At 36.6% G+C, this 26,849-nt stretch overlaps 2 protein-coding genes across 2 annotated transcripts in view; one reads left to right on the forward strand and one right to left on the reverse strand.

Annotated features, from left to right (window-relative positions):
* LOC111144455 (general transcription factor IIE subunit 2) overlaps nt 1-26,849 on the forward strand; it is a 63,753-nt gene that overhangs the window by 15,536 nt on the left and 21,368 nt on the right. Inside the window, exons 3-5 of the mRNA XM_022498771.1 lie at nt 13,284-13,375; nt 16,692-16,799; nt 18,348-18,530. Of these exons, the coding sequence (XP_022354479.1) occupies nt 13,284-13,375; nt 16,692-16,799; nt 18,348-18,530 (383 nt within the window). The remainder of the gene's footprint in view (nt 1-13,283; nt 13,376-16,691; nt 16,800-18,347; nt 18,531-26,849) is intronic.
* On the reverse strand, nt 1,480-9,402 carry LOC111144456 (small integral membrane protein 18). Its single transcript, XM_022498772.1, has 3 exons — nt 9,314-9,402; nt 2,303-2,384; nt 1,480-1,906 (listed from the first exon to the last, which is right to left on the reverse strand). The coding sequence occupies exon 3, from the start codon at nt 1,867-1,869 to the stop codon at nt 1,573-1,575; it is 297 nt and encodes a 98-aa protein (XP_022354480.1). The 5' UTR covers nt 1,870-1,906; nt 2,303-2,384; nt 9,314-9,402; the 3' UTR covers nt 1,480-1,572.

The following is a 26,849-nucleotide window of genomic DNA, read 5'->3' on the forward strand; positions in this document are numbered from 1 at the left end:
ATGCTTCCCATGTGTGGCAAGGACTCCAGAGTTTGTGGTTTATGAAAATGTGGTTTTAATGGTGCTCAGAATATCTCCTGGTTACCACAGTACTTTGTATACCAGTTTTTGCAAGTCCTTTAAAATTTGGTTACATTATTTGCGTTTATTTCTAAGGACAGAAAGAAAAAACGTTTTGTGGAAAAGTGATTCCAAACTGACAGGGCTCTCTAAGTTGAAAATGACAGATAAGTATTTTTCTTTTTAAGATTTATCAGAGAGCGAGAGAAAGAGAGAGGGAGAGCTGGGGGAGGAGCAGAGGGAGAGAATCTTTCAAGGAGACTCCCTGCAGAGCCCCACGTGGGGCTCCATCCCAGACCCATGAGATCATGACCTGAGCGGAAACTGAAGTCAGACGCCTAACCGACTAAGCCACTCATGCGCCCCCAGATGTGTATTTTTCATTTCTTGTATCAAATATTTTCTCTTTCCTTAATTGTGCCTTAATTTTCAGTAGCTTCTTAATAAGCTAAGTTGATTTATCATATTTAAAGGTGTTATTTCCATTTTTTGTTGTTATTTTGAGTAATGCTTTTAGAAATCTCTTTGTATCTTGAGCTTTTTCCTTTTGAACGAATTTGTCAGGGTGAATTTTCCGGAATGTTATTTCTTGCTAAGTGCAGTTGTGGTGGTTAAGAGCGTGCTTAGGTTTGCTCATGGGTCCTGGCAAAATAGTGTTTGGGCAATGAAATACAGTATCTGTAGCTCTTGTAATTCTAAGAAATAAAACTACAGTGTTTCTTAATAGGTGTTATATGGTCCTGTTTTCACCTTCTTTGGGGGGGGATAGTCTTTTCAGCATTGGGTATCTTAGCCCTTGAGAATATGGATATAGCAGCAAAATAAAAGAATAAACTCAGGAAATACAACTTAAAGGGTATGCTAGTAAGGTTTAGTTTGAAAATAGCCTGGCCATTCTTACACCATGTGTTTCTTATTAAACAGTAAGGCAGTTTTATGAAAATTTTATGCAAGTACACTTGTGATCTTTCTATTTTGAGACTTTTTCCCACACTAATCCCTAAATAAAACGTAAGTCTTTAAAAAATGTATAAGTTGTCCTCAGTAACCTAGAATATACTTCTTTTTAATAAGTAGGGATTTTATGTATAAGTGGAATTATTTACTTTGGACTTAGGTAAACATTTTAAATAGCATTTTTATTACCCAAACACATGGAGGGAAGTTTATTTTTTAGTCCACATGGTTTGTTTAGATCAGGGTTATTTGATCTTGCTGATGTTTTCTGGCTTACCTTTTGTTGCTTAATGTTGAGATCTGGGAATCTTTTACCCAGTTTTTGAATTATCATTTTAAATAGATTGGTAACTTACATTTGTGAAGTTTTACTGTACATTTAATGAAAGGGATACACACACACAAAGTGCATATTTGACTTGTTTTTCCCTTCTTTTAGAAATCTTTTAATCATTCAGAGTCAATTTTCATAATAACAGTTGGCCTCAGAAAATTTTCCTTTTTTCTCAGTAGTTGAAGGCTGTTTTCAGAGATTTTGTTCATATTAGTAGAGTGCTAGACCACTTCAATTTCACGTTTTCTGATGTTGTCCATCATACTTCTAAGAGGGTTAGGTTCACTTTTCAAGTCTTTCACAGTTTTGTTTTTTACACAGCAGCAACAGTCAAGCACTTCATAAAGGAAAGCCAACACCACTAAAGATACCACTGTAAATATAAATAAAAGCAGAATGACAAAGCAGGCAGTGTTCCAGTTATCATGAAAAGGGTAAATTTTTTGAACTTGAAAACCAAGGTATTGATAAACAGACGTAGTGGTTTCATTCCAGAGGCTGGAGCTCAGGGAGGCCATTCTTAGGGAATCTACTTCTTATATTGCTCTTCTGAATCTGCGAAAGGGTAAAAAATGAATATATGTAACCAAATTCTAAAGATTTGTCAATTCAAGTCTTAGGACTAATATTTGATAGTAAATTTTTGTAGGTAACATGAGTCATCTTATTTTCTGCCAGAATTAAATGCCCAAATGATATTTTTGAATTTTTTCTGTATTTTACGGCCATATACTCTATAAACTGTACTGCATATTTACGTGTATCATTTGCTGGACAAATATGTTTAAGATTTCTATATAGAGGTTAATTGCTAATAGAAGTGGAAAAAAAGAAGCTGAATTGGTTTAAAATTTGACTAAAGCAGTGGTCAGTGATCTGTTAACTACAAAAAATTGTAGCATTTTAACGTGGTGGTCTTCAAACTGCCTCCTGAAGAGCTTTTCTCATTACCTGTGTGGCTCCTTCTCAGCTTGTTGGCTCAGTGTATCTCTCTCTCCTATTTCCAGTCTTCTAAACTTCAAGGACAGGTGACCTGAATCAGGAAATAGTGGCTGAGTGAAAAATATTAAAGAAAGAAAAGCTAAATAATGGCAATTTTCAGAATAAAGATAATAAAATTTTAGGTTCAATTGCCTAAGAAGAGACCTTAATCTTAGGATTTCTTTTTGTTGTGTATCTGATAGTGTTAACTGTTTCATATAGCCAGTCTGTGGACATGAATATTTTAAACAGACAGTATCCCAGATGTATTGAGTAATAAATTATTATTCCATTTCACAAAATTAACCAGTGAATTAAAGTTCTAGTATTTTTTTTTTTTAATTTTATTTTATTTGTCATACAGAAATTAGAAGCATGGAGAGCTGCAGGCAGAACAGGCAGAGCAGGCAGAGGGAGAAGCAGACTCCCCGCCGAGCAAGGAGCCCAATGCGGGGCTTGATCCTAGGACCCTGGGATCGTGACCTGAGTCGAAGGCAGATGCTTAACCAGCTGAGCCACCCAGGCATCCCAGAGTTTTTAGTATCTTGCATTAAGTTTTGCTCTGGTTGACTTGATACTTGTTAGACCTTAAATGGCACCAGAAGGATTGAAGATCTTATTACCTTGATCCTTCAGAAGTGTCCTTTAAAATTATTTTAAGAAATTATAAAATGCTTTTATACTAAGAAAATTTTGGAAATAAGAAGAAAAAACTCCACTTTGTTAATTCAGTGACTATTGTCAGTTTGCTTTATTTTATTAAAGAAATGACTTAGTTTGCATGATTTTTCTTTACTACATAGTTGTAAGTAGATTTTCATTCATTCTTGTAAACAGATGTTTATTGATTACCTACTGTGTACCAAATAGTTTTCTAAGTGCTGGAGATACTTGTGTGTGTGAGTACGTTTCTTTTTTTCTTTCTTTTTTTAAATATTTTATTTATTTAATTGACTGAAAGGGACAGCAAGAGAGAGGGAACACAGCAGGGGGAGTGGGAGAGGGAGAAGCAGGTTTCCCTCAGAGCAGGAAGCCCAATGCAGGGCTCGATCCCAGGACCCTGGGACCATGACCCGAGCCAAAGGCAGATGTCTAACTGATTGAGCCACCCAGGTGCCCCATAAATAAATAAATCTTTAAAAAAAGAAAAGTATGATGAACCCCTGTATGCTCATAATATAGCTTCAATTATCATTTCATCAATACCCATTTGCTTCCACCTGTAGACTATTTTGAAGGAAACTGTAGACCTCATCACTTCATCTACACATATTCAGTGTATATCCCTTAAAAGGTGAGGATTCTGTTTTTAAACATAACCACATTATCATTTTCACACCAAAAAAAGATGAAAAGGTGACTTTAAAAAACCCAAAGCCATCATTAATTTGTTTTCTTTATAAATGTAATTTTAAAACTTTGACATTAATAAGTTAATATTTTCTAAGGTTTTTGTTTGTTTTTAATCTATTTTTAAGTAAACTCTGTGCCCAACATGGGGCTTGAGCTCACAATCCCGAGATCGGGGTCCCATGCTCTACTGACTGAGCCACTAGGCACCCCACATGTTATTGTTTTTATCTTAAATCACATTTGCTTGGCAATAACTTCACCTCTCTGGATGGACTTGTTTTCTTCCTTTGTGTATTTTGAAGGTTAAATCGATGATCTGAGGCCAGAAGTAAAAGCTTAAATTTTTGTTCTTTTTGGATTTAAGACTCCTTCAGCTTCATGGTTTGTGGTGATCCTTCATCTTGAAACAAGGGACAACAGACTAATGGACAATAATTGAATCAGTTGCTTTTATTAGTTTGGGGACGTACAAAAATACATTGTCTGGAATGCCGGTGTATGAGGAACTTCCCAGTATATTACAGTATTTTCAAACTGGGGACCCTGCCTTTTAAAGTTACCCTCTTTTATCCCTTAAGTTTTTCTTTTCCTTAGTGCATTCTTACAGAAAATGGGGCTGCTATGTTGCACACCTCCAGGGAACACCATTCATGCTGTACTGTAGGGTGCCATTCACATAGAATACGCTGTAGATGGTGCACCTTGGAGTCTAATGTGGATATCCTGATAGGCCACTCCTGCCAACTTCTGCATTGTTGCTGTTTCTGATTCTAATCACCATGCACATAAGTAGTCAAGTAACACATAGAAACTGACTCAAATGGAGAGAATGTTAGTCCTTTTTGACCTAGTCTTCATAATAGTGTAGTGATGGGTGTGTACGCACACCCAAATGCCTAAAAAATATTTAGCTTTGGAACTCCTTTGAAATTTTTAGTATGACTACAATGTGACATTCCTGGGAGGGGTAGCACACATTGTTAGTTATTTTTTACTTAAGTGTGAATAAGTTTCAGGTCCTTTTGAAAAAACAGCATGTAGAGGAGGAGAGGAAGAATAGGATCTTGAAGAAATAGAGAACAGTGCCATTTATTGTATGGGTAGATAAAGAGCAGGGGAAGAATCACTGGAGGGTCTGTTAATTTTACCTGGGCTAACCTAGGACCTCTTCAGCATTGATGCAAATATTCCTTAGACTTTCTGTCTGTTCAGGCCTTTCAAGTTGATTCCTTTGTTGTTTCGTTTTATTAAGTAATCTCTACACCCAATATGAGGCTTGAAGTCATAAGCCTGAGATCAAGAGTCACATGCCACGTGCCTGACTGAGCCAGCTAGGTGCCCCAGGTTGATTACTTTTTAAAATCTGGGAATTTCTTTCTGCATTATGTCCCTGAAATTAGTTTAATGTAGGGGCACCTGGGTGGCTCAGTGGGTTGAGCATCCAACTCTTGGGTTCAGCTGAGGCTCAGGTCATGATATCCATTTGTGAGAATGAGCCCCGAGTGGGGCTCTGTGCTCAGTGGGGAGTCTGCTTGGGATTCATTCTCTCTCTCTCTCTGTCTCCCAAGTAAATAAATCTTAAAAAAATTAGTTTAATATACCTTTTTTTTTCTTCTTAAAGATTTTATTTATTTATTTGACAGAGATCACAAGCAGGCAGAGAGGCAGGCAGAGAGAGAGAAGGGGAAGCACGCTCCCTGTTGAGCAGAGAGCCCGATGCAGGGCTCGATCCCAGGACCCTAGGATCATGACCTGAGCCGAAGGCAGAGGCTTTAACCCACTGAGCCACCCAGGCACCCCAGTTTAATGTACCTTATTAATTAATGTTAACTTAAAATGTCATTTCATTATTGATTTCAGAAATTTTGTAGTCATTCTTTTTTACATTCTAATAATTTTTAAATAAAAATGAAAAGCTTCACTAATAATCCTGTCTCCCTAACATATCAAACTTTTGTTTCTTCTAGAAATTGGCTATATAAATCTGTAACTCATACCTGGTTGAAATTATAGTGAAGTTATTTGTATTTTAACTTTTTATGAGTAGGGATTTCCTTTTTGTATTGACTTTAAAACTGAGGAGAAGTTGTAAAGACTAATAAAAGTTTCTATTTCAAAATGAAATTTTAGTGGCGCCTGGGTGGCTCAGTGGGTTAAGCCTCTGCCTTCAGCTCAGGTCATGATCTCAGGGTCCTGCGATTGAGCACCGCATCGGGCTCTCTGCTCAGCGGGGAGCCTGCTGCTCCCTCTCTCTCTGCCTGCCTCTCTGCCTACTTGTGACCTCTGTCAAATAAATAAATAAATAAAATCTTTTTTAAAAAAATGAAATTTTAGAATTACTGGAAATTGGTTTAAGGGACTTTATATTCTATTTATTTTTGAGGTACAAGTGAACCGCTTAAAATTTTTGACATTATATTCTATTTCTCAAAGGAGATTTATTTGTGAGAGAGAGAGTGAGAGTGCACGCATACACGCACATGCGTGCAAGTGTCAGATATGGGAGGTACAGAGGGAGAAAGAATCCCAAGCAGACTCTTCACTGACCATGGAGCCAACTTGGGGCTCGATCCCATGACCCTGAGCTGAAATCAGGAGCCAATGTTCAACCCACTGAGCCACCTAGGTGTCCCAATATTCTATTTATTTTTGAGGTACAAGTGAACTGTTTAAAATTTTTTCAAGCCCTCTCATGTGCCTCCCCCCACCAAAGTGGAGGGAGGAAAAGGAAGGGAGAAGGTGGGGCAGGCGGACAACCCAAACCAAATTTAGGTATTTGAAGTTAACTTGATCATGATCTGTTCTTCTGGTTAAAATTAGTATATCCATACAATTGATAATTGTGTGTGAATGAGGTAATTGTGGTGATACTGAAAGATTTCTAGGATCTGTTAAGTCAAAAAGACCAAGATGCAGGACAGTATGTATAGGAGAGGGGGAAATAATATGCATTTTTATTTGCTTGATTCTGCACAAAAGTTTTGGAAGGAGTTATATAAGAAATTAATAACAATGATTGCCTGTGTGGTTGTTTGGAGAGTAGAGCTGGGAAACAGGGATCTGTGTGAGATTTCACAAGGTACATCTTGTAATATTTCAGTCTTTGAACCATTTGAATATAGTACTTAACCTAAAACCCTAACTAATATACTTTAAAAATATTTCTTGCCTTTGGTTTTATGTATCTGTTGCGTTACATTGTGTTATATATCTGTGTTTTGTATCTATTTGATACATTTACTGAGGTTTTTGGATTACTTCTAAAAAAAAAGTAGAATCAGTAAACTCTCATTTTGATTAGAAGTGTCTAAGCAGTTTAAGGAAGAATATACACGTGTTGTAAATGATGACAGTTTATGTTGTAAATGATGACAGTTTGCCTCTTATGTGAGTGTATTGATAACTGATGAGCAGCTCAAAACATTCAATCTTTAGTTAGCTTCTGGGCATATCTGAAAAAAGTAAACCATGAAATACAGAGTCATTTTGTACCTTAAATTTAATGTGGTTCATTCTTTTTAAGTACAGTAGAGCTCTAGCAATTTTTTGTGCTAAATTTAGAGTAAAATCTAAAACTTACTTTAATGGAGTAGACATAATTAGACATGCAGAAAGATGGTATTATTAGGATTTTCTCATATTCTAAGACTGTTTTTGGAATTAAAATACACATTTATATCAAGTACCTGCTATAAACATGCTTTATGAAAAATAAGACTAAATGGTAAAAAAAAAAAATCATTTGTGTACTTTTTTTGGATCCCCACCCCTTTGAAATTTCATTACAGAAATGGGGAGAGTTAAAGTAAATACCATATTTTTGTTTGTTTGTTTTTATATATTCTCTTCACCTATTTTTCCTCCTGTTTTCAGAAGATCCTAGTGAAATAATTATGGGGATAGGACTTCATACTGTTCTGGAACCTTGAATTGTGGGATCAGAACAAGATTATGCTTTTGCTCTAATTATGGTAAAAGCCCTTGAGTTGAATTCTCTAGTGTCTTTAAACATACAACTTTGAAATATGATCAATTAATCATATTGGCCTTTAAATATAGAGCAGCTCACCCAGCCCTGGAGCTCTCTGAGGTAGGCCATGCATCTAGTCAGTTTGGTGAAAGAGCAATAACCCTACATCTCTGCTAACTATAAATACATCACCAGCAAATGTGGGCTGGTTATAGTGCTAATAATGGGGGGGGGGTAGGGCTCTTTCTGTTTACAGTTTACCTGAAATTTCAGTTACAAGTTAACTGTTTTATTTGACAAGATGTGTTTATTTATCTGAGACTTCTTTTGGCTCCCATATACTTTGTACAGCAAGCAGGAATATTTTCTAGGTAATTAACCCCATTGTTCTGAACCTGGAGATATTTAATTTCTTCTTACAGCAACCTTTAGGTTTTGTAAGGAATGGTTTACTCATGCTGCTGAATGCTGAATAAGAAATGGAATAAAAATTATGAAAATAGTCTTTTAAAATTTAAATAGATTTATTAGCAAAGAAAAGGCAGAAGTTGGATCTTTAGGTCCGTATGTGTGGGTAATATCCTGGAACTCTGGTATCTACTAAATAATGATATTTTTCATACTCGACTATTATAAAATTAGAAATTTGGTCAGTAGTTGATACCAATTTTTAGTAGACATAAATAGTTACTCTGGGCCATCAAAGTAATCTTATTACCTACCCTTGAAAGGTACCATACCTTCCTCCCTTAACCAGTTCTTCTTAAAACATATTTTTATTTTTATATGTAGTTTATCAGAAAGACTTGCTCTCTGTTTCTTTTGAGGAATCAGTTGAAGAATAATTTCAACATTATATTGAATATGGTTATGAATATTTGTGGCATATAAAAAGTGAAAGGCTGTTTAAGAAGGTTATTATTTAATAATAGAATGACTTGTGTATTACAGTAATATAGATTTTTAAAATTTAACCATAAAGAACTATTTTAGTTAAAATGTTAGGAAAGTCTGCAGCTCTACAAATGATCTTTTTGGCTGTAGTATAATGCAGCCTATTTAATGATATCTTTACGGTCTTATTATTTTTATGTAAAAATCACAATCCTTACAATTTCTTGGCATTCACTGCATCTACACTCAAAGTCAAACGAACAGTTTTAAACTATTTTCTCATATTTGTTAAAATATAACAAACTTTCCTGTGAGTAACTGCTTTTTACCAACCAATACAATTTGCACATACAGTCAGAAAGCTTTAGTCCAGGATTCGCTTTGAGTCTAGATTTTTCTTTAAGAAAAATCCTTTGTTAAGGCAGACCAAACTGCTGAAATGAAATAACTCAGAAAAAATAAATTCGCAAGTAACCACTTAACATTAAATGTTTATGGTTTACTCTAAGGTCTGGATATAGATCAGGTTCATAGAAAATCTCATGAATTTTCCATAAGGCACAGATGGTAAGGGTGCTTATCAAATAGCACAAGGCAGTCTTCACATTTTCATAATAAAATCCTACCAAGCAGTGAAATTAATACATTGCTTTTTTTGGCCTTTTGTAGGAACAAAGCTTTCTGCTTAGTTTTTATAGTAAAATATTTTTATATTTCATCATAAGGACATGTATTACTAAATGAAAGAGATCGTATAAACCTACCTCTTGTCTGAAGGCTGCTGTTGAAGCGATGGTATCGTCTGTTTGTAATGCAGTCCAGTGCACATCCAAGATGGAGCTGTGCTTCTATTGGTTGAACCACAATGCAGCTGACAGTTTCCTCTTCGTTCATTTGCATTAAGTCCTGCCACCCTTAAGTGTAAATCATTCATAAACTTGAATAGAGCTGTCTGGGATATCAACTGTCACCTCTTTTTCTTGCCTTATTTTTTTGTCCTTAAGCTAAATTTCTGCAGAGGAATTTGAGTTAGTAACAAACTGATGATTTCTTAGTGTTTAACCATAAAATTTCAATTCCTTCAGTGAGTATTTCTCTGCTGGAGCTAAAAGGAAATGTTGAGAGAGGTAGTAACCTAGGAAACAAACAGTCCAGGTTTACCAGCTTGGTATTTCCTCTAGGAAGTGGGCATGAAATCTCATAAATGATATTTTCTTTTCATACTTGTGTTATATATAAATTTTGTCATCTGGAAGTGATTATTTCCATGTGGTGGTTTGAATTAGGAGAAATTCTAAGGGAAAAGAAAGGTTTTCAGCTCTACTAGTTGGGAGAGGGTTAGTTTTGGTAGGTATACCACCGATATTAAAAAAGCAGTCTGTGATATTTAAATGGTAAAAAAGGAATAGAAGGCACAGCATAGGGAATATAGTTAATGATATTATAATAGTGTTTTATGGTGACAGCAGCTACACTTGTGAGCATAGCATAATCTATAGAGAAGTTCAGTGACTATGTTGTACACCTGAAACTAATGTAGCATTGTTTGTCAGCTGTATTCAACAACAACAAATTTTTTAAAAAGATTATTTATTTTATTTATTTGACAGACAGAGGTCACAAGTAAGCAGAGAGAGAGAGAGAAGAGGAAGCAGGCTCCCCGCCGAGCAGAGCCTGATGCGGGGTCGATCGCAGGACCCTGAGATCATGGCCTGAGCTGAAGGCAGAGGCTTTAACACGCTGAGCTACCCAGGCGCCCCTAAATTTTAATTTCTTTCAAAATTTATTTATACTTTAGAGAGACTGAAAGCATGAGTGAGAAGGACAGAAGGAGAAGGAGAGATGATGTCAGGTAGACTCCACATGGAGCCTGAGGCAGGGCTCGATCCCTGATCCTGAGATCATGACCTGGGCCAAAACCAAGGATCGGCACTCAACTGACCGTTCCACTCAGGCACCCCTCAAAAATTTTTCTTAAAAATGGCGAAAGAATCTTCAACTGTGAATGTTTGAAGATCGAATGTTTTTATTTAAGATGTATTATTTAGAGTTGTGTGTGGTCCAGGCATAACAGAATCAAGGTTTTAAATAATGGAGTGGGGGCGCCTGGGTGACTCAGTCATTAGGCGCCTGCCTCTGGCTCAGGTCATGGTCCCAGGGTCCTGGGATTGAGCCCAGCATCAGGCTCCCTGCCTGCTTGGCGGGGAGCCTTCTTCTCCCTCTCCCACTCCCTCTCCTTGTGTTCCCTCTCTTGCTGTAATAAATAAAATCTTTAAAAATAAATAAATACATAAATAAATAATGGAGTGGCTATCATAGCAACAGCAGACTGAGTAAATGCTTGCTGTGCAAACTTTGTTTTATAGTTTACATTTTTTAAAAAAAGATTTTATTTATTTATTTGACAGAGATCACAAGTAGGCAGAGAGGCAGGCAGAGAGAGAGAGGGGGAAGCAGGCTCCTTGCTGAGCAGAGAAGCCGATGTGGGGCTCCCTCCCCTGACCCTGGGATCATGACCTGAGCTGAAGGCAGAGGCTTTAACCCACAGAGCCACCCAGGTGACCCACATTATTTTTTTAAAGATTTTATTTATTAAAGGTAGAGAGTGTGAGCAGGGGGAGGAGCAGAGGAGTGGGGGGGGGTGGGCGTGAAGAATTTGAAGCAGACTCCACACTGAGTGCAGAGCCCGATGTGGGGATCAATCCCATGACCCTGGATTGTGACCTGAGCCAAAATTAAGAGTCAGACACTAAACTGACTGAGCCACCCAGGTGTCACCACATTATTTTATAAAATTACAAATAAATTACCATATTAGTTTCTAGGACCATAAAGGGGTGCATAAAAATACTCTTACTGTCTTCATTCATTCAGCTAATATTTACTGTTTACTTTACTTGTCATTGGGCTGAATGTTCAGGACTCTGTGATACATAAAAGTGCATGTAGTTCACGATTGGGCACTTGTAGAGTGCCTGTTCTTAGCATGGTGTTTTTGGCTTTTCATAGTGTTCCCAATTAGTTTATATAGGATAAACTTAATATCTTATCAAAGTTAAATAAGAAAACATCTGCATTTATGAATTTTTATACTCTGAGAAAATAATAGCCAGTTTTAGATGGCATAGTCTATATTAAAGACTAGTTAATGATTCTTAAACAAGGCAGTATCACAGCGTTTACTACTGAATTTGAATCTGCGTTCTTCTGCTTAGTACTCTTACTTATGTTTAAAAGGGGGCAATACCTCCTAAATGGGAGTTTTTCAGAGGGATTAAATGAGAAAGTCAAATATTTAGCATGCCACGTGGCAAATAATAAGTGTTCAGTAAATGTTACTTTTATTGTTAAAGTGCTCTGAACACCTTGGGAAAATGAACCATGTAGGTAGTATTTCATAATTGAAAGAATGAATGTGAAAGCATACCTGTAAGGCATCCAGGATACCACTTTTGGAAACATAGCAGGATATAATGTGCCAATTCAGTTGTTGTCAAATTATGACAGTGATATTTTTAAAGGAAAATTACATATCAAGCTTCATTTTAGTCTCAAAAAGTATATTTAATAAAGTCTTTTTACAAACTAATCTCAGAGAATTATTATGTTGCCATCTAAAAGCTATTCTTTTGGCTCTCTGACAATTTCACATTTGACTTGCATTGTTCTAATGAATTCCTTTTTTTTTTTTTTTTTTTTTAATTATTACCACCAAGCTGGTGCCAGAGATACCCCTGCCCCACCTTGTATTTAACCTCTTCCTTTGTGGATCAGCAGCCACAAGAGAACGTAATATATCTGAATTGATGGTTTGTTAATAGAATGTGTACTTCTGAAATGTTTTTCATTTCAGTTATGAGTTTTTTTTTTTTTTAAACTGTTCCTCCTTATGACTAATGGAATGGGCTTGTGATTCATAGTAGCATTAGGATTTCTGCCTATAAAATACAACAGAATGATACAAGTTCTGAAATAAATTGTTGTCAGTACAGATTGCTCCTTGTTTCATGCTATTGTCCTTTTTTAAGCATCCATGTTTATGCAGTGTCATTGCCTATGAATTTTTTCTTTTTTTTAAATATTTTTCCCTAATCAAGCTCTAAAGTTTAGTTATGGTATCATTTCTTTTATTAATCCCCATTAGTTCCCATTTGTTTTAAGTTGAGAGGGAGAAATTGATGTAATAGGTGATAAGTGGAACTTTTTATCCCTTGGAAGTAATTCACTCATTTCTCCTGGTTTTAAGTCTGTTAGAAAAGCTCTTCGCATCAGTTTGAGATTTGTGTTGTCCTCTTGTTTAAAAAGCCATGCTTCTAATCTTGGGGATAAATCTAATCATAATTAAGGGAACAGTGAGACAAAGGTACTTAAGGAAGAAATGTATTTTACTTTTTTTTAAGTAGGCTCCCTGCCCAATGTGGGACTTGAACTCAGGAACCCTGAGATGAAGTCGGATACTGCACCAACTGAGCCACCCCAAACACCCCAAAAGAAATGTATTTTAATGCTTTTGAATTCTTAATACTTTGTTCCTATCTTTGGTGGGAAAATTAATAAGCTTATTATATAATCATAGATTTGAATTTTTACCAAAGTTTTACAGGGTAGAATTCACTAGATGGAAAAATGCAAAACAAATATTTTACTAGAGTTAAAAATCATCTTAGTTGCTTAAAAGTCAAAATTAAATCTATTATGACAATGTTATAATTGCTTTTTGAACCTCATTTCCAGATCATAGCAATGGATCGTTTAACTTGAAAGCTCTATCAGGAAGCTCTGGATATAAGTTTGGTGTTCTTGCTAAGATTGTGAATTACATGAAGGTAAGTGCTTTTCTCAACATGCATCCTATTTGAGTTTTTGGCAGAGGAAGAGGATTGGGGTTTCAGAAGTAAATTTGTATGTACATGTCAAAATTTATCAAATTGCTTGTTTCAATATGTGTGGTATGTTGTATCCCTATTACATCTCAGTAAAACTAAAAAAAAAGTAATGCTTCAAGCCTCTTACATTATATCAGATTAGTACTGCAGTGAGTCACCTAAGTATATTTAATTTACATTAATTCAAGTATCCAATTTAAGCCCACCATTTCACTTATAAATTATGCCCAGGCAGTAGATACAGTCACTTCTTAATTACTCAATACTTGCTGTCAAAACCACTAGGAAGAGGTGAACTATTTGCAGGTTGTTATTTCCACTGAGGTGAAAAGTGAAAACTACATAGTTGAGACATACGGTGGTGATGGTTTTTCTGCATCTTTGGAGGAGAAAACTAGAGAATTACTGAGGGTCTTAGGAAAACATTGATTTATAGAAGACCTTAGAATTTAAGATATGATGGAAGATTTACTATTTTTTGAAGTAAGTTCTGAAGTTTTGATGATATGGCATTTTGGCTTTACCAGAGACTGAATCCTAACTTATTAAAGTGAAATTACATTTGTTACTAAATGGCTAAATGATTTCAGATTTGCCCCCTTCCTCTGCCACACTCATTCCTGTTTAGTTACTGGTTGTATCTCTTGAAAAAAGTGAAAGTACTATATGTGTTACTTCAGATTTCAGCTACAGATTGCTTAAAATGTAAGTCAAGTTTTTATGTTAGGGCTTTTAGAGACTTAATGCCTGACTGGGTCTGAAATCTAGTTTATATTTGATTTGTGGTCGAAATCTGTTAGTTCATAATTTCCCATTATCAAATAATACATTTGACACATATTCCCTATTCATTCATTCCATCCATCCATTCCCCCATGGTGATAAACAATTATTAAAACCTACTGTATGCTATTTATAGCACTATTGCTGGGACTACTCAGGAAAAAGTACCCCCCACGGCTGTTAGTCTGTTGAGGGAGATTGACGTTCAGATGTCATGTATTGCTACTCCGCTGATGCAGTCGTCACTAATCTAGATGATCCTTAACTTTCATAACTTTCTTTAGGACTGTGACCTTCAATTTTTGTGCTCAGTTATTTCCTGAAACAATTTTGAGAAATTATGTATCTCTCTGCACATATTTAAATTGGCAATTAGTTTTTCAGCAAAAGTTGAAATAGTGACAAAGGATGGAATTTCTGACATATCATAATATTTCAACAGAATACTTCTTTTACATTTCTCTAAGGGGATCTAAATCCCATTATTAGTTAAAAATATAAAAACTGCTCTGGGGGGTGCCTGGGTGTTCAGCCGTTAAGCACCTGCCTTTGGCTCAGGTCATGATCCCACTGTCCTGGGATTGAGCCCCATGTCGGGCTCTCTGCTCAGCAGGGAGTTTCCTCCCTCTCCCGTTCCCCCCTGCTTGTGCTTTCTCACTCTCTCTCTCAAATACATAAAGATCTTAAAAAAAAAAAAAAAACTCTCTTTCCCTCTCCCCCTCCCCCCACGTGTGTGCACTCTCTCTCTAGAATAAATAAATCTTTAAAAAAAATTGTAAAAACAAACATATGGTTGGAAATTTTAATTATTTTCCTTTTGAACTTGTAAGTCTGTTGTTACTCCCACTGCATTTTAGCCTAATGTTGTGTATTCTTATGCTTGAAATATGTGTGTGTGTGTATATGCATATATGTGTGTGTGTATATATATGTATATATATGTATATATATGTATATATGTTTATATGTATATATGTATACATATATTTTTTTTATTCTAAAGATTTTATTTATTTATTTATTTGACAGACAGAGAGAGGAACACAAGCAGGGGAAGGGGCAGAGGGAGAAGCAGGCTTCCTGCTGAGCAGGGAACCCAATGTGGGCCTCCATCCCAGGACCCTGGGATCATGACCCGATCCAAAGGCAGACGCTTAATGACTGAGCCACCCAGGCACCCGAAATATGTTTATTTTTAAGGATTTTATTTGTTTATTTGATAGAGCATGTGCACAAGCAAGGGGGAGGAGTAGAGGGAGATTAGGACCCCGTGATCTTCACCTGAGCTGAAGACAGTCACTTAACTGACTGAGCCACGCAGGCGCCCTTATGCTTGAAAATACTTCAGTCATCATCTGTCATCCTTTTTGCCGCAATAGTATATATGTTAGAAATGTTTTTCTTGTGACCATAAGTTCTGAGTACTATCACAACTATTATTATTAGCACACAGTTGATTAGAATAACTCATGTATATTAAAATATTGATAAAATTCATTTTGTATATAATACTCAACAGAGTTCCATTTTTATTCATTTTTTTTAAAAAGATTGATTATTTTGAGAGAGAGTGCATGAGCAGGGGGAGGGACAGAGGGAGAGACTCTTCCAGCTTACTCCCTACCAAGCACAGAGCCCCACATGAGGCTGATCCTATGAACCATGAGATCATGATCTAAGCTGAAACCAAGAGTTGAACACTTAACTGACTGAGCCACCAAGGCGCCCCTCTATGATTTTTTCTTAAAAGATTTATTTTTTCATTTTATATTTTTTATTCTTATCTTTCAAAGATTTTATTTACTTATTTGACAGAAAGCGAGAGATCACAAGCAAGGGGAGCAGCAGAGGGAGAGGGAGGAGCAGGCTCCTCGGCTAAGCAGGAAGCCCGATGCGGGGCTCGATCCCAGGACCCTGGGATCATGACCCGAGCCAAAGGCAGATGCCCAATGGACTGAGGCACCCAGGCACCCCTATTTATTTATTTTAGAGAGAATACGTGAGCAGGGAGAAGAATCTCAAGATTCTCAGGAGAGAGAATCTCAAACAGACTCCTGCTGAGCACAAAGGCTGACATGGGGTTTGATATTAAGACCTTGAGACCATGACCTGAACTGCTGTCAAGAGTTGGAAGCTTAACTGACTGAGCCACCTAGGCACCTTTGTATGATTTCTGTGTTCCTGTCTTTGGATCATTTTCCTGTTAGGTTTTTGGGGCTGTTAAAATATTAGGAAGATAATAAGCTCTTGTGATATGAGTTGAAAATACTTTTTCTCAGTTTATCATTTGATTTGTAGAGCTACGAGTTTGAACCTGATTCTGATTTTACAGTCCATTCTCTTCATCACTGTAATTGTATTGCCTCAAATAATACATGTTCTCCATTCCTGAAAGATTCACTTACTTGTATCTATTACTTATGCATCTAGCATTTTAAAACTATCTCCTAATAACAGTTTCTTCCCTCAATAGACACGGCATCAGCGAGGAGATACGCATCCTCTCACTTTAGAAGAAATTTTAGATGAAACACAACATTTAGATATAGGACTCAAGCAGAAACAATGGCTAATGACTGAGGTAAGAATAGCCTTAAAGTGGAGTTAAAAAAATTAGTTACCATGAGATATTTGCTATGTAACTAAGGTTTTTAATCTGATCATTATTTTTACTTTTTCTTAAAAGAACTGGTATAGATTCTTTGTTTTTAACATACATATTTTTTGAGGTGGTTTGATTTGTTGGTTTTCTTAAAAACTTATGTATCTATTTAACATGGCAAAGACCTTTAGCACAAAAATTATAAAGAATTCAGTCATTGTACCAGTTTCATTTACGTTTTTACAGAATAATTGATACTTTTTTAATTGCTAAATTTAGAATTGTATTGTTTTTATATTTGTTTTTGAACATTTAAATCATGAGGTAGTGTAGGGATAGTGAGATATTTGTTGTACTCATATTACTATTATGACTTGATGGTGATGTTACTGTCTCTGACAGATTACTTGGAAAACTAATCCTTACACTGTGTATGTACACACATCATTGGAGGAAAAGAAACCCCACAGTAATCACTGACCTTGCTAATTTGGAAATGAATAGCATTTAAGAAAATTCACACATTTCCATCTTTTCTATTTAAGTATGAAATGACAATTAAGAAGAATACATTCTGACCAGTGTTGTAGTCTAAAGAGCAAATGTAAAATTCCCAAATGTAATTCAGTAATTTATTTTACTGAGCAAAATATTGTTCTTGATTTTTAGAATATAAAATCAACAGTTAATTAGTAACATTATAGCACACCGTCTTAATGAAATATAGTCATAAAAATCCTGTTGCTTTACCTAATCTTCAAATTTCATAGACTACCAACATTAGTTAAAAATGACTTTTATTACTATTCTGTTCTCCCTCCTTTCTTCTATGTTCTTCTCTTTCTCCTTTCCAGGGTCAGGCTGGCAGCTGCAGAAGAAAATAAATAGGGTAGCTCTTCCTCGAAGAGCTTTTCTTCTAGTAGTAGCTGTACAGCAGAACTGACTAGGAATATAATTATATTCAATAATTCCTGCATTCCTACTCAGTTTCATTCTCAAGGTGCCACTATAGGTAAATTTCTTATATGCACTAGTTTGGTGCTTTTCAGTTCCTTCCACACCTGTTGGTGACACCAGGTGGGGCAGACTGTTGTATATTCACCCCAGGGTTATGTTCCACACAAAATGCCAGTATGGGATAAACTATACTTCGAGGGTGGGATAAGCAATACCCAGTTGACTTTGTCTATTAATGTTAATTGGCATTTATTCTTTTTTATCTTTTATTTTCAAAAGAATGTGGGTGCAGTTTCAGTCAGTTGTGATGAAATGGTTTTACTCATCTAAAGAATTAACGTAATAATAAAAAGTTTCTTTTATAAAAAGTGAGCAACTTGCTGATCTCTACCTACTGGTTTTTGGATCTTGGATGTCCAGTATTTTAGATCTGCTAGTTGATATTCACAAGATAACTTTTAATTTATGATTGTATTTGGTATCAATATTTTTAAAATAATTAGTAGAATTTAAGAACGTGTATATGGGGTTTCCTTTTGTTAATATATCCAAATTGTGTCACTGTTACAGGCATTAGTCAATAATCCCAAAATTGAAGTAATAGATGGGAAGTATGCCTTCAAGCCCAAATACAACTTGAAAGATAAGAAAGCCCTCCTTAGGCTGTTAGATAAGCATGACCAGCGAGGCTTAGGAGGAATTCTTTTAGAAGACATAGAGGAAGGACTCCCCAATTCTCAGAAAGCTGTCAAGGTAACCTCTCTTTTCTTTCTATACCTTAGTATAATTTGAATTAATAATGTCTTGTTTTAAGAAAACAGGTAATTCAAATTTTTGTTTTTATAGCTTCCTTTATATATACTTGGGGTTGCGGTGAGCCAGTCGAAGATTTGAAATTTGGGTCCTGTTCTACAGAGCAGGGCAGAGCGCAGCCATTTTTGTGTAAATTTGACATCTCCCTTTTGTGTTGTTTTGGGTATGATTGTGTCTTCAGAATAGTTCTGGAAAGTTTTTCTCAAAGACATCTCAAAGTTTTTCTTAGAAGTTGTTATGTTTGTAGACAAGAGCTGCTTCAACAATGCTTGTAGACACTGCTAACCTGAGGAACCAGAGGTATTAAACACGAAAGCATTGACTAATAACCTCGCTGTTTTAATTCCTAAAAGTCTATCAGAGAAAGCCATACAAATAATATTTCCAGTTTAAAGTTGGAACTCAGTTGGAAAGGCTGCTAGTCTCTGTTCTGCACAGTTGCTAATGATTAATGCTAGTTGTTGATGGTTCATTTGTCTTGCTACCTCTGGAGTAAAACCTGCTGCTTTCTTTCCTGTACTTCTTGGTAATTAAATGACACGTGTTATCTTACAAGTCATTGAGGCCCTTTTTATTTACTTATTTTTTTGGTTTCTTTGTTTTGTTTTGATCTATTGTCAAGTTAGTGGACTTCTCTTCTTTACCTCTAATTTTTCATGAATTCCCATTGGTGAATTTTTTATTTTAGAGATAGTATTTTTCAGTTCTGGGCTTTTCATTCTTTATGTTTTCTTTGCTGAGATTTTTTTTTCATTCATTATAAGCCTTTTTTCCAGTACATTCCTTTTTTTTTTTTTTTAAGATTTTATTTGTTTATTTGACAGAGATCACAAGTAGGCAGAGAGGCAGGCAGAGAGAGAGAGGAGGAAGCAGGCTCCCTGCTGAGCAGAGAGCCCGACGCGGGACTTGATCCCAGGACCCTGGGATCATGACCTGAGCTGAAGGCAGAGGCTTAACCCACAGAGCCACCCAGGCGCCTCTTTCCAGTACATTCTTGAGTAAAATTTCTTGCAACTGCTTTAAAATCTTCCTATTCTAATTTAACAGTTGGGTCATTTTGGGGGCTGGTCTGTGCTTTGTTTCTCGAGTATGGGTCATGTTTCCTGTTTCTTTGTCTAACAGATTTCTGTTGAGTCTTAAATTTTGTGAATTATATGTGTAGTAAAGACTCAAGATTCTGTTAGATTCCTCCAGAGTGTTTTTGTTGGTTTTTGTGTATAAATGGGCAGTTATCTTGGCTAGACTCAAACTCTAACCTTTGTCTTTTTTGCAGTGGGTGGCAAATAATACATCTTTTTTGTTCTTTGAACTCTTTTGGAAAATATCCAGAGTTTATAGTAAGTTTTCTATTAAAAAAAAGTTACCTTAGGAGGGACTTGGCCATTACCCGAAGCAGAGCCCTCTTCAGATTTGAAATAGGATTTATTTTTAAGGTATGTATGGAATGGGCTACTCCTCAGGTGGTTTTTTTTAGCTAAATTTTTAACAAATTGTAGTAAAAACTGTCACATGAGGTAGAGTTTGACATATTAAGCATGTCTAAGAGTACAGTTCATTAGTGTAAAGTATGTTCACAGTTGTACAAGAGATAATCCAGAACTTCTACATTTTGTAAAGCTGAAACTCAGTCCACTAAACAGCTTTCCTTATCCCACTTCTCCAGTCCCTAGCAGGCAACATTCTTTTTGTGAATTTGGCTTCTCTAAGTAACTCAGACAAGTAGAATTATACGTTGTTGTTTTGTGATTGTCGTATTTCACTTAGCACAGTATCCATCCTCAAGGTTCCTCCATGTTGCAGCTTGTATCAGGATTTCCTTCCTTTTTAAGGCTGATAGTACTGCATTGACCAGTTTGCTTATCCATTTGGTTGCTTCCATTATTTAGCTGTTGGGAATAATGCTACTATTAGCATGTTCCTAAAAAATCTCTCTTCAAGACTTTGCTTTTGATTCTTTTCTTTTTTAAATATATTTTTCAAGAGTATTTATTTATTATTTATTTATTTTAGAGAGAGTGTGCACACAAGTGGGAGGAGGGAAAGGGACAAGTAGACTCCATGCCTAGTGTGGAGCCTGATGTGTGGGTCAGATCTCATGACCCTGAGATCTCAACCTCAGTTGAAATCAAGACGCAGATGCTTGACTGAGCCACCCATGTGCCGCTCTGCTTTCCATTTAGAGTATGTAACCAGAAGTAGAATTGCTGGATAATATGGTAATTCTGTTTTTAGTTTTTTGAGGAACCACCATATTTTCCACAGTGGGTTTACCATTTTATATTCTTGCCAGCAGTGCACAAGGGTTCAGATTTCTTTGTGTCCTTACCAACACGTATTTTCTGTTTTTTTTTTTTTTTTTAATAGTAGCCATTTTAATGGACATGAGGTTTATCTCATTATAGTTTTGATTTGTATTTCCCCAGTAATTAGTGATACTGAGGATATTTTTTTCATGTGCTTATTGTCTATTTGTATACATTATTTGGAGAAATGTCAAATCTTTTGCCTATTTTTTGAATTGAGTTGTTTCACTTGTCCTTGTATGTATGTATTCTGGATATTAATCACTTATTAGATATACACTTTGCAAGTATTTTCTCCCATTTTGTGAGCTGCCTTTTTACTTCATTGATACTGTCTTTTAATGTACAGATGCCAATATTTTTGTGTAGTCATATGTGTCTTTTTTTTTTCCTTCTGTTGCCTTTGGTGGCATTTCCAGGAAATGACTGCCAAATCCAAGATTAGAAGCTTTTTGCCCTAAGTTTTCTTCTAAGAGTTTTATAGCTTTAGATCTTATATTTAGGTCTCTAATCCATTTCAAGTTAATTTTCATGTATAGTGTTAGGTAAGGGTCAAGTGTCATTCTTTCGTATGTGGGTGTTGAGTTTTTTAGCACCTTTTGTTGAAAAGGTTGTCCTTTCCCTATTGAATGTCCTGGCACCCTTGTCAAAAGTCGTTTGAGCATACCTGGGACGATTTATTTCTGAGTTCTCTCTTCCACAGTTTTTATGCCAATACTACACTTTCAATTACTGTAGATTTGTAGGAAGTTTTGAAATTAGGAAGTAAATCCTTCAGCTTAGTTTTTCTTTTTCAAGATTGATTATTCAGAGTCCTTGAGATTTCATATGAATTTTAGGATGGGTTTTTCTGTTTCTGCAAAAAACATCATTGGGATTTTGATAAGGATTGCACTGAATCTGTAGATCACTTTGGATAGTATCTACATCTTAATCTGTAAACCTGGGGTGTGTTTGCATTTATGTTGTCTAATTTCTTTCAGCACTATTTTATTTTTATTTCTTTTTATAGATTTTATTTACTTCAGAAAGAGTGCATGAGCAGGGAGAGGGGCGGAGGAAGAGGGAGAAGCAAACTCCCTGCTGAGCAGGGATCCCACTTGGGCCTCTGTCTCAGGACCCCAGGATCATGACCTGAGCCAAAGGCAGGCACTTAACCTACTGAGCCACCCAGGTGCACCCTTTCAGCAGTGTTTTATAGTTTTCATGGTGCCAAGTCTTTCACCTCTTTAAGTTAATTCCTAAGTATTTTATTCTTTTAGATGCTTTTGTGAATGGAATTGTTTTTGTAATTTCTTTTCAGATTGTTCATTGTTAGTATATAGAAATGTAGCTGACTTTTGTGTATTTTGTATCTGTCTTGCCACTTTGAATTCTTTTATTCTAATAGTTTTGAAACATACATCATATTTCGGACGTATAACATAATGGTTCAGTATTTGTATATATTGTGAAATTATATCACCACAGTAAGTCTGATTAACATCTGTCACCATATGTAGCACCAAATTTTTTTTTAAAAGATTTTATTTATTAATTTGACAGAGATCACAAGTAGGCAGAGAGGCAGGCAGAGAGAGAAGGGGGGAAGCAGGCTCCCTGCTGAGCAGAGAGCCTGATGCAGGCTCGAACCCAGGACCCTGGGATCATGACCTGAGCAGAAGGCAGAGGCTTTAACCCACTGAGCCACCCAGGCGCCCCAGCACCAAATTTTTTTTTAACGATGAGAACTTTTTAAGATTTAATCTCTCAACAGCTTTTAAATATGTAATACAGTATTATTAACTGTAGTTACCATGCTGTACATTACATCCCCATGACTTATTTTATAACTTGATAGTGTGTACATTTTGACTACTTCATGCATTTTCCCCATCCACACTGCTGTGTCTGGCAATCACCAGGATTTTTTCTTTTTTTAGAGTCCACATAAAGGTGAGATAATACAAATTTGTCTTCCTTTGTCTCACTTATTTCACTTAGCATAATGCCCTCAAGGTCCATTCATTTTTATTACAGATGGCAAGATTTCTTCTTTTATGGCTACATAATATTCCACTTATGTGTGTGTATCTATTTTCCTTATCTGATTATCCATCAGTGGACACTTAGGTTTTTGTATCTTGGCTATTGTTAATAATGCTGTTTACAAAGGAGTGCATATATTTTTTTGAGTTAGTGTTTTTGGTTTCTTTGGATAAGTAACTGGAGCATATGTTTGTTCTATTTTCATAGTTAATTTCCAGTTTACATTGCCACCAACAGTACCTGAGATTTCCCTTTTCTCCATATTTCCTCCAACAATTATATCTTGTCTTTTTAATAGTGGCTATCCTGACAGGTGTGAGATGAGATACCTCATTGTGGTTTTGCATTTTCCTAGTCATGATGTTGAGCATGTTGGTGACCATGTGTAGGCCATCTTTGGAAACATGTGTTTTGCGATCCTCTACCAATTTTTGAATTAGATTGTTTTTTGGTATTAAGTTCCATGAGGTCCTTACATATTTGGGATAGTAACCTCTAATCAGATACATGATTTGTTTTTCTTTTTACTGTTCTGATTGGGTGATTTCTGCTACCCTGTCTTATGCATCAATGATCCATTCTTCTGTATCAACTGATCTGCAGTTGATTCCCTATACTGTGTTTTTCATTTCAGTTATTATATTCTTTAGTTCTGATTTTTCAGCTCTCTTTAAATTTTCTCTTTGTTGAAGTTTTCACTGTATTCCCCTGTTTTGCTTCTGAGTTCGGTGAGTATTTTTTTGGTCATGACATTGAACTTCTTATTTGGTAGATTACTTACCTCCATTTCATTTAGGGTTTTTTGTTTGAGGCTTTGTTTTATTCTTCTGGAATATATTCCTCTGCCTCTGTACTTTGCCTAGCTGTGTGAGTTTCTGTATACTGGTTAGATCAGTTATGTTTCCCTGTTTTGAAGGAGTGGCTTTATGTAAAAGGTGTCCTTTGGGGCTCAGCAGTGCAAACCCCCCTCATCATCTGAGGCAAGTACCCCAGGGCTATCCCCTTTGTGGGGCAGTCTGACTTGTGTCTGGGCCACAATTGGTGTGAGCATGTTGGTGTTCAGCACTGTCTTCCTTTGTGGCTGTGAGGCCCAGTAGGAGCTGCTGGTGGTACACTGGTGAATGGAGCTGGCTCTGACACATCTGGCTGAGAGGCCCAGTTGCAACGGCTGCAGGCACTCTAGTGTGTGCATGGCTGGCCTCTCCAGAGTAGGGGCCGCTTGGGGGTAGATTGCTGGTGCCTTTGGAAGCTGCCCACTGGGTGGCGCGGGGATGTGTTTTAGAGGGGCTCATATGCTTACCTAGGCTGCCTGGAATCTCTTTGTTTTGATTGCAGAGTTTAATCTTCTTTCTTTTTAAAATTTTATTTATTTATTTGATGGGGTGGGGCGGGGAGAGTGCACGTGAGCAGAGGGAGAGGAGAACCAGGCTCCCTGCTGAGCAAGAAGCCCATTGTGGCACTCGATAATCCCAGGACCCTGTGGCACTTGAGTGCCACACAGGACCCTGGGATTATGACCTGAGCTGAAGGCTGCTTAACTGACTGAGCCACCCAGGAGTCCCTAATTGTCTTACTTTTTAATTACTTACAAGGGAATATTATTTTATTTAGTTTTCTATACGCCTTCTTGCATTTTGTTCTTCCTTTTACTGCATTACTATTTTGTGTTTAGCTGATTTATTTGTATTTTCATTTTTTTATTTTTATTTTTGGAGAGAGTTGGGGGAAGGGCAGAAGGAGAGGGAGAATCTTAAGCAGGCTTCATACCCAGCATGGAGACTGTTGTGTGGCTCCATCTCACAATCCCAAGATCATGACCTGAGCCAAAATCAAGAGTTGGATGCTTAATTGACTGAGCCACCCAGGTGCCCCTCCTTGATTTTTTAATATTGAATTCAGATTCCTATCTCATTTCCTTCGTGTATGTTCTGTAGCTATTTTCCTTGTGGTTACCATGGGGATTATATTTAACATCCTAAAGTTATAACATTTGTACTGGTTTGTATTTATATTAGCCTAACTTCAGTAGCATATTAAAAATACTCCTTTACAGCTCCATTCCCATCTCTTTTTGTTGTAAAGGTCACAAAACTACATCTTCACACATTGCCATAAACTAATAATACTTAAATTATTTTATTTTTTAATATCTTTTTAAAAAGTTTTTATTTATTTATTAGAGCGTGTGAGGGGAGAGGTCAGAGGGAGAAGCAGACTCCCCACGGAGCAGGGAGCCCAACGTGGGACTCAATCCCAGGACTCCAGGATCATGACCTGAGCCAAAGGCAGTTGCTTAACCAACTAAGCCACCCAATCACCCCTAATAATTCTTTTAAATCTATTAGTCTCTTAAATTATGTAGAAGCCAAAATTTGGAGATATAAAAGTTACAGTGATACTAGTTATTAGACTGATAATTGCTTTTTAAAAATGTATTAGTCTCTTAAATCTGTAGAGAACAAAAAGTATAGTTACAAACTTTTGCTGCAGCGATACTAGCTTTTATAATTGCCCGTGTTTAGTATTTACTTTCAGTGAGCTCTTTATTTCTTCATATTAACTTTGAGTTACTGGTTCTTTCATGTTCTCTTGTAGGGCTCCCTTGTACATTTCTTGCCTGGTAGATCCTAGTGGTAATGAAATCCCTCTACCTTTTTTTTTTTTTTTTTTTTTAACTATTTAAAAAGCTTTTTTATTTGGGAATATCTTAATTTTTTCTTACCTTTGAAGGGTAGGTTTGCTGGATAGAAGATTTTGGGTTCACAGAATTTTCTTCTAGCATTTTGTATATAGCAGCCTGCTACTTTCTGGCCTCTAAAGTTTCTTTCTTTCTTTTTTTTTTTAAGATTCTGTTTATTTTAAAGAGTGGGTGAGTGTGAGTTGGTGGGAAGAGCAGGAGGGAGAGAGGCGGAGGGGGAAGGAATCTTAAGCAGACTCGGTGCTGAGCATAAAGCCTGACACAAGGCTCGAACTCGTGACCCTTAGATCATGACCTGAGCCAAAACCAAGAGTTGAAGACTGACTGAGCCACCAGAGTTTCTTGGCCTCTAAAGTTTCTGATGAGAAATACAATTTTTTTTAGGATCCCTTCCTTGTATGTGCTGGTTTGCTTCTCTCTTGCTGCTTTCGGGATTGTCTTTGGAAAGTTTATTTATAATGTGTCTCTGTGTGGGTCTCTTTGAGTTCATATTCTTTGGATTCATTGAGCTTCTTGAGTGTTTATTATGTTCATATATTTCTTCAACTTAGGGAAGTTTTCAGTCATTATTTTTTGAAATATGCTCTCTGCCACTTTTTCTCTCTCTTCCTCTGGGACTCCCACAGTGCATATTTTGGTCTGCTTGCTGGTGCCCCAGAGGTCTCTTAGGATTTGTTCACTCAATCCTTTTTGTCAGTTCCCTTTTTCTTTTTAAGATTTTTTCTAAAATTTATTTCAGAGACGGGAGCCTGGGTGGCTCAGTAGGTTAAAGCCTCTGCCTTTGGCTCAGGTCATTATCTCGGGGTCCCGGGATCGAGCCCCACATCGGGCTCTCTGCTCAGCAGGGAGTGTGCTTCCCCCTCTCTCTGCCTGCCTCTAAAAAGCTATAACAGGCACCCCTGTTATAGCTTTTTAAAACATAATTGGAAATAACTGATTGGTGGTGATGAATAAGTGGCAAAAAATTTTATGGTAGAGGAAAAGTAAGAACACCAAGATCCCACAGTTTTTCTTTTTTTTTTTTTTTAAGATTTTATTTATTTATTTGACAGATCACAAGTAGAGAGGCAGGCAGAGAGAGAAGGGGAAGCATGCTCCCCGCTGAGCAGAGAGCATGATGCAGGCCCCCCCCAGCAGTTTTTCCTAGATTAATAAAAAGACTCCAGGGACGCCTGGATGGCTCATTCGGTTAAGCCTCTGCCTTCGGCTCAGGTCATGATCCCAGGGTCT

The sequence above is a fragment of the Enhydra lutris genome, unplaced genomic scaffold, assembly GCF_002288905.1.
Source record: "Enhydra lutris kenyoni isolate GAN:26980312 unplaced genomic scaffold, ASM228890v2 scaffoldscaffold11, whole genome shotgun sequence".
Classification (NCBI taxonomy): domain Eukaryota; kingdom Metazoa; phylum Chordata; class Mammalia; order Carnivora; family Mustelidae; genus Enhydra; species Enhydra lutris.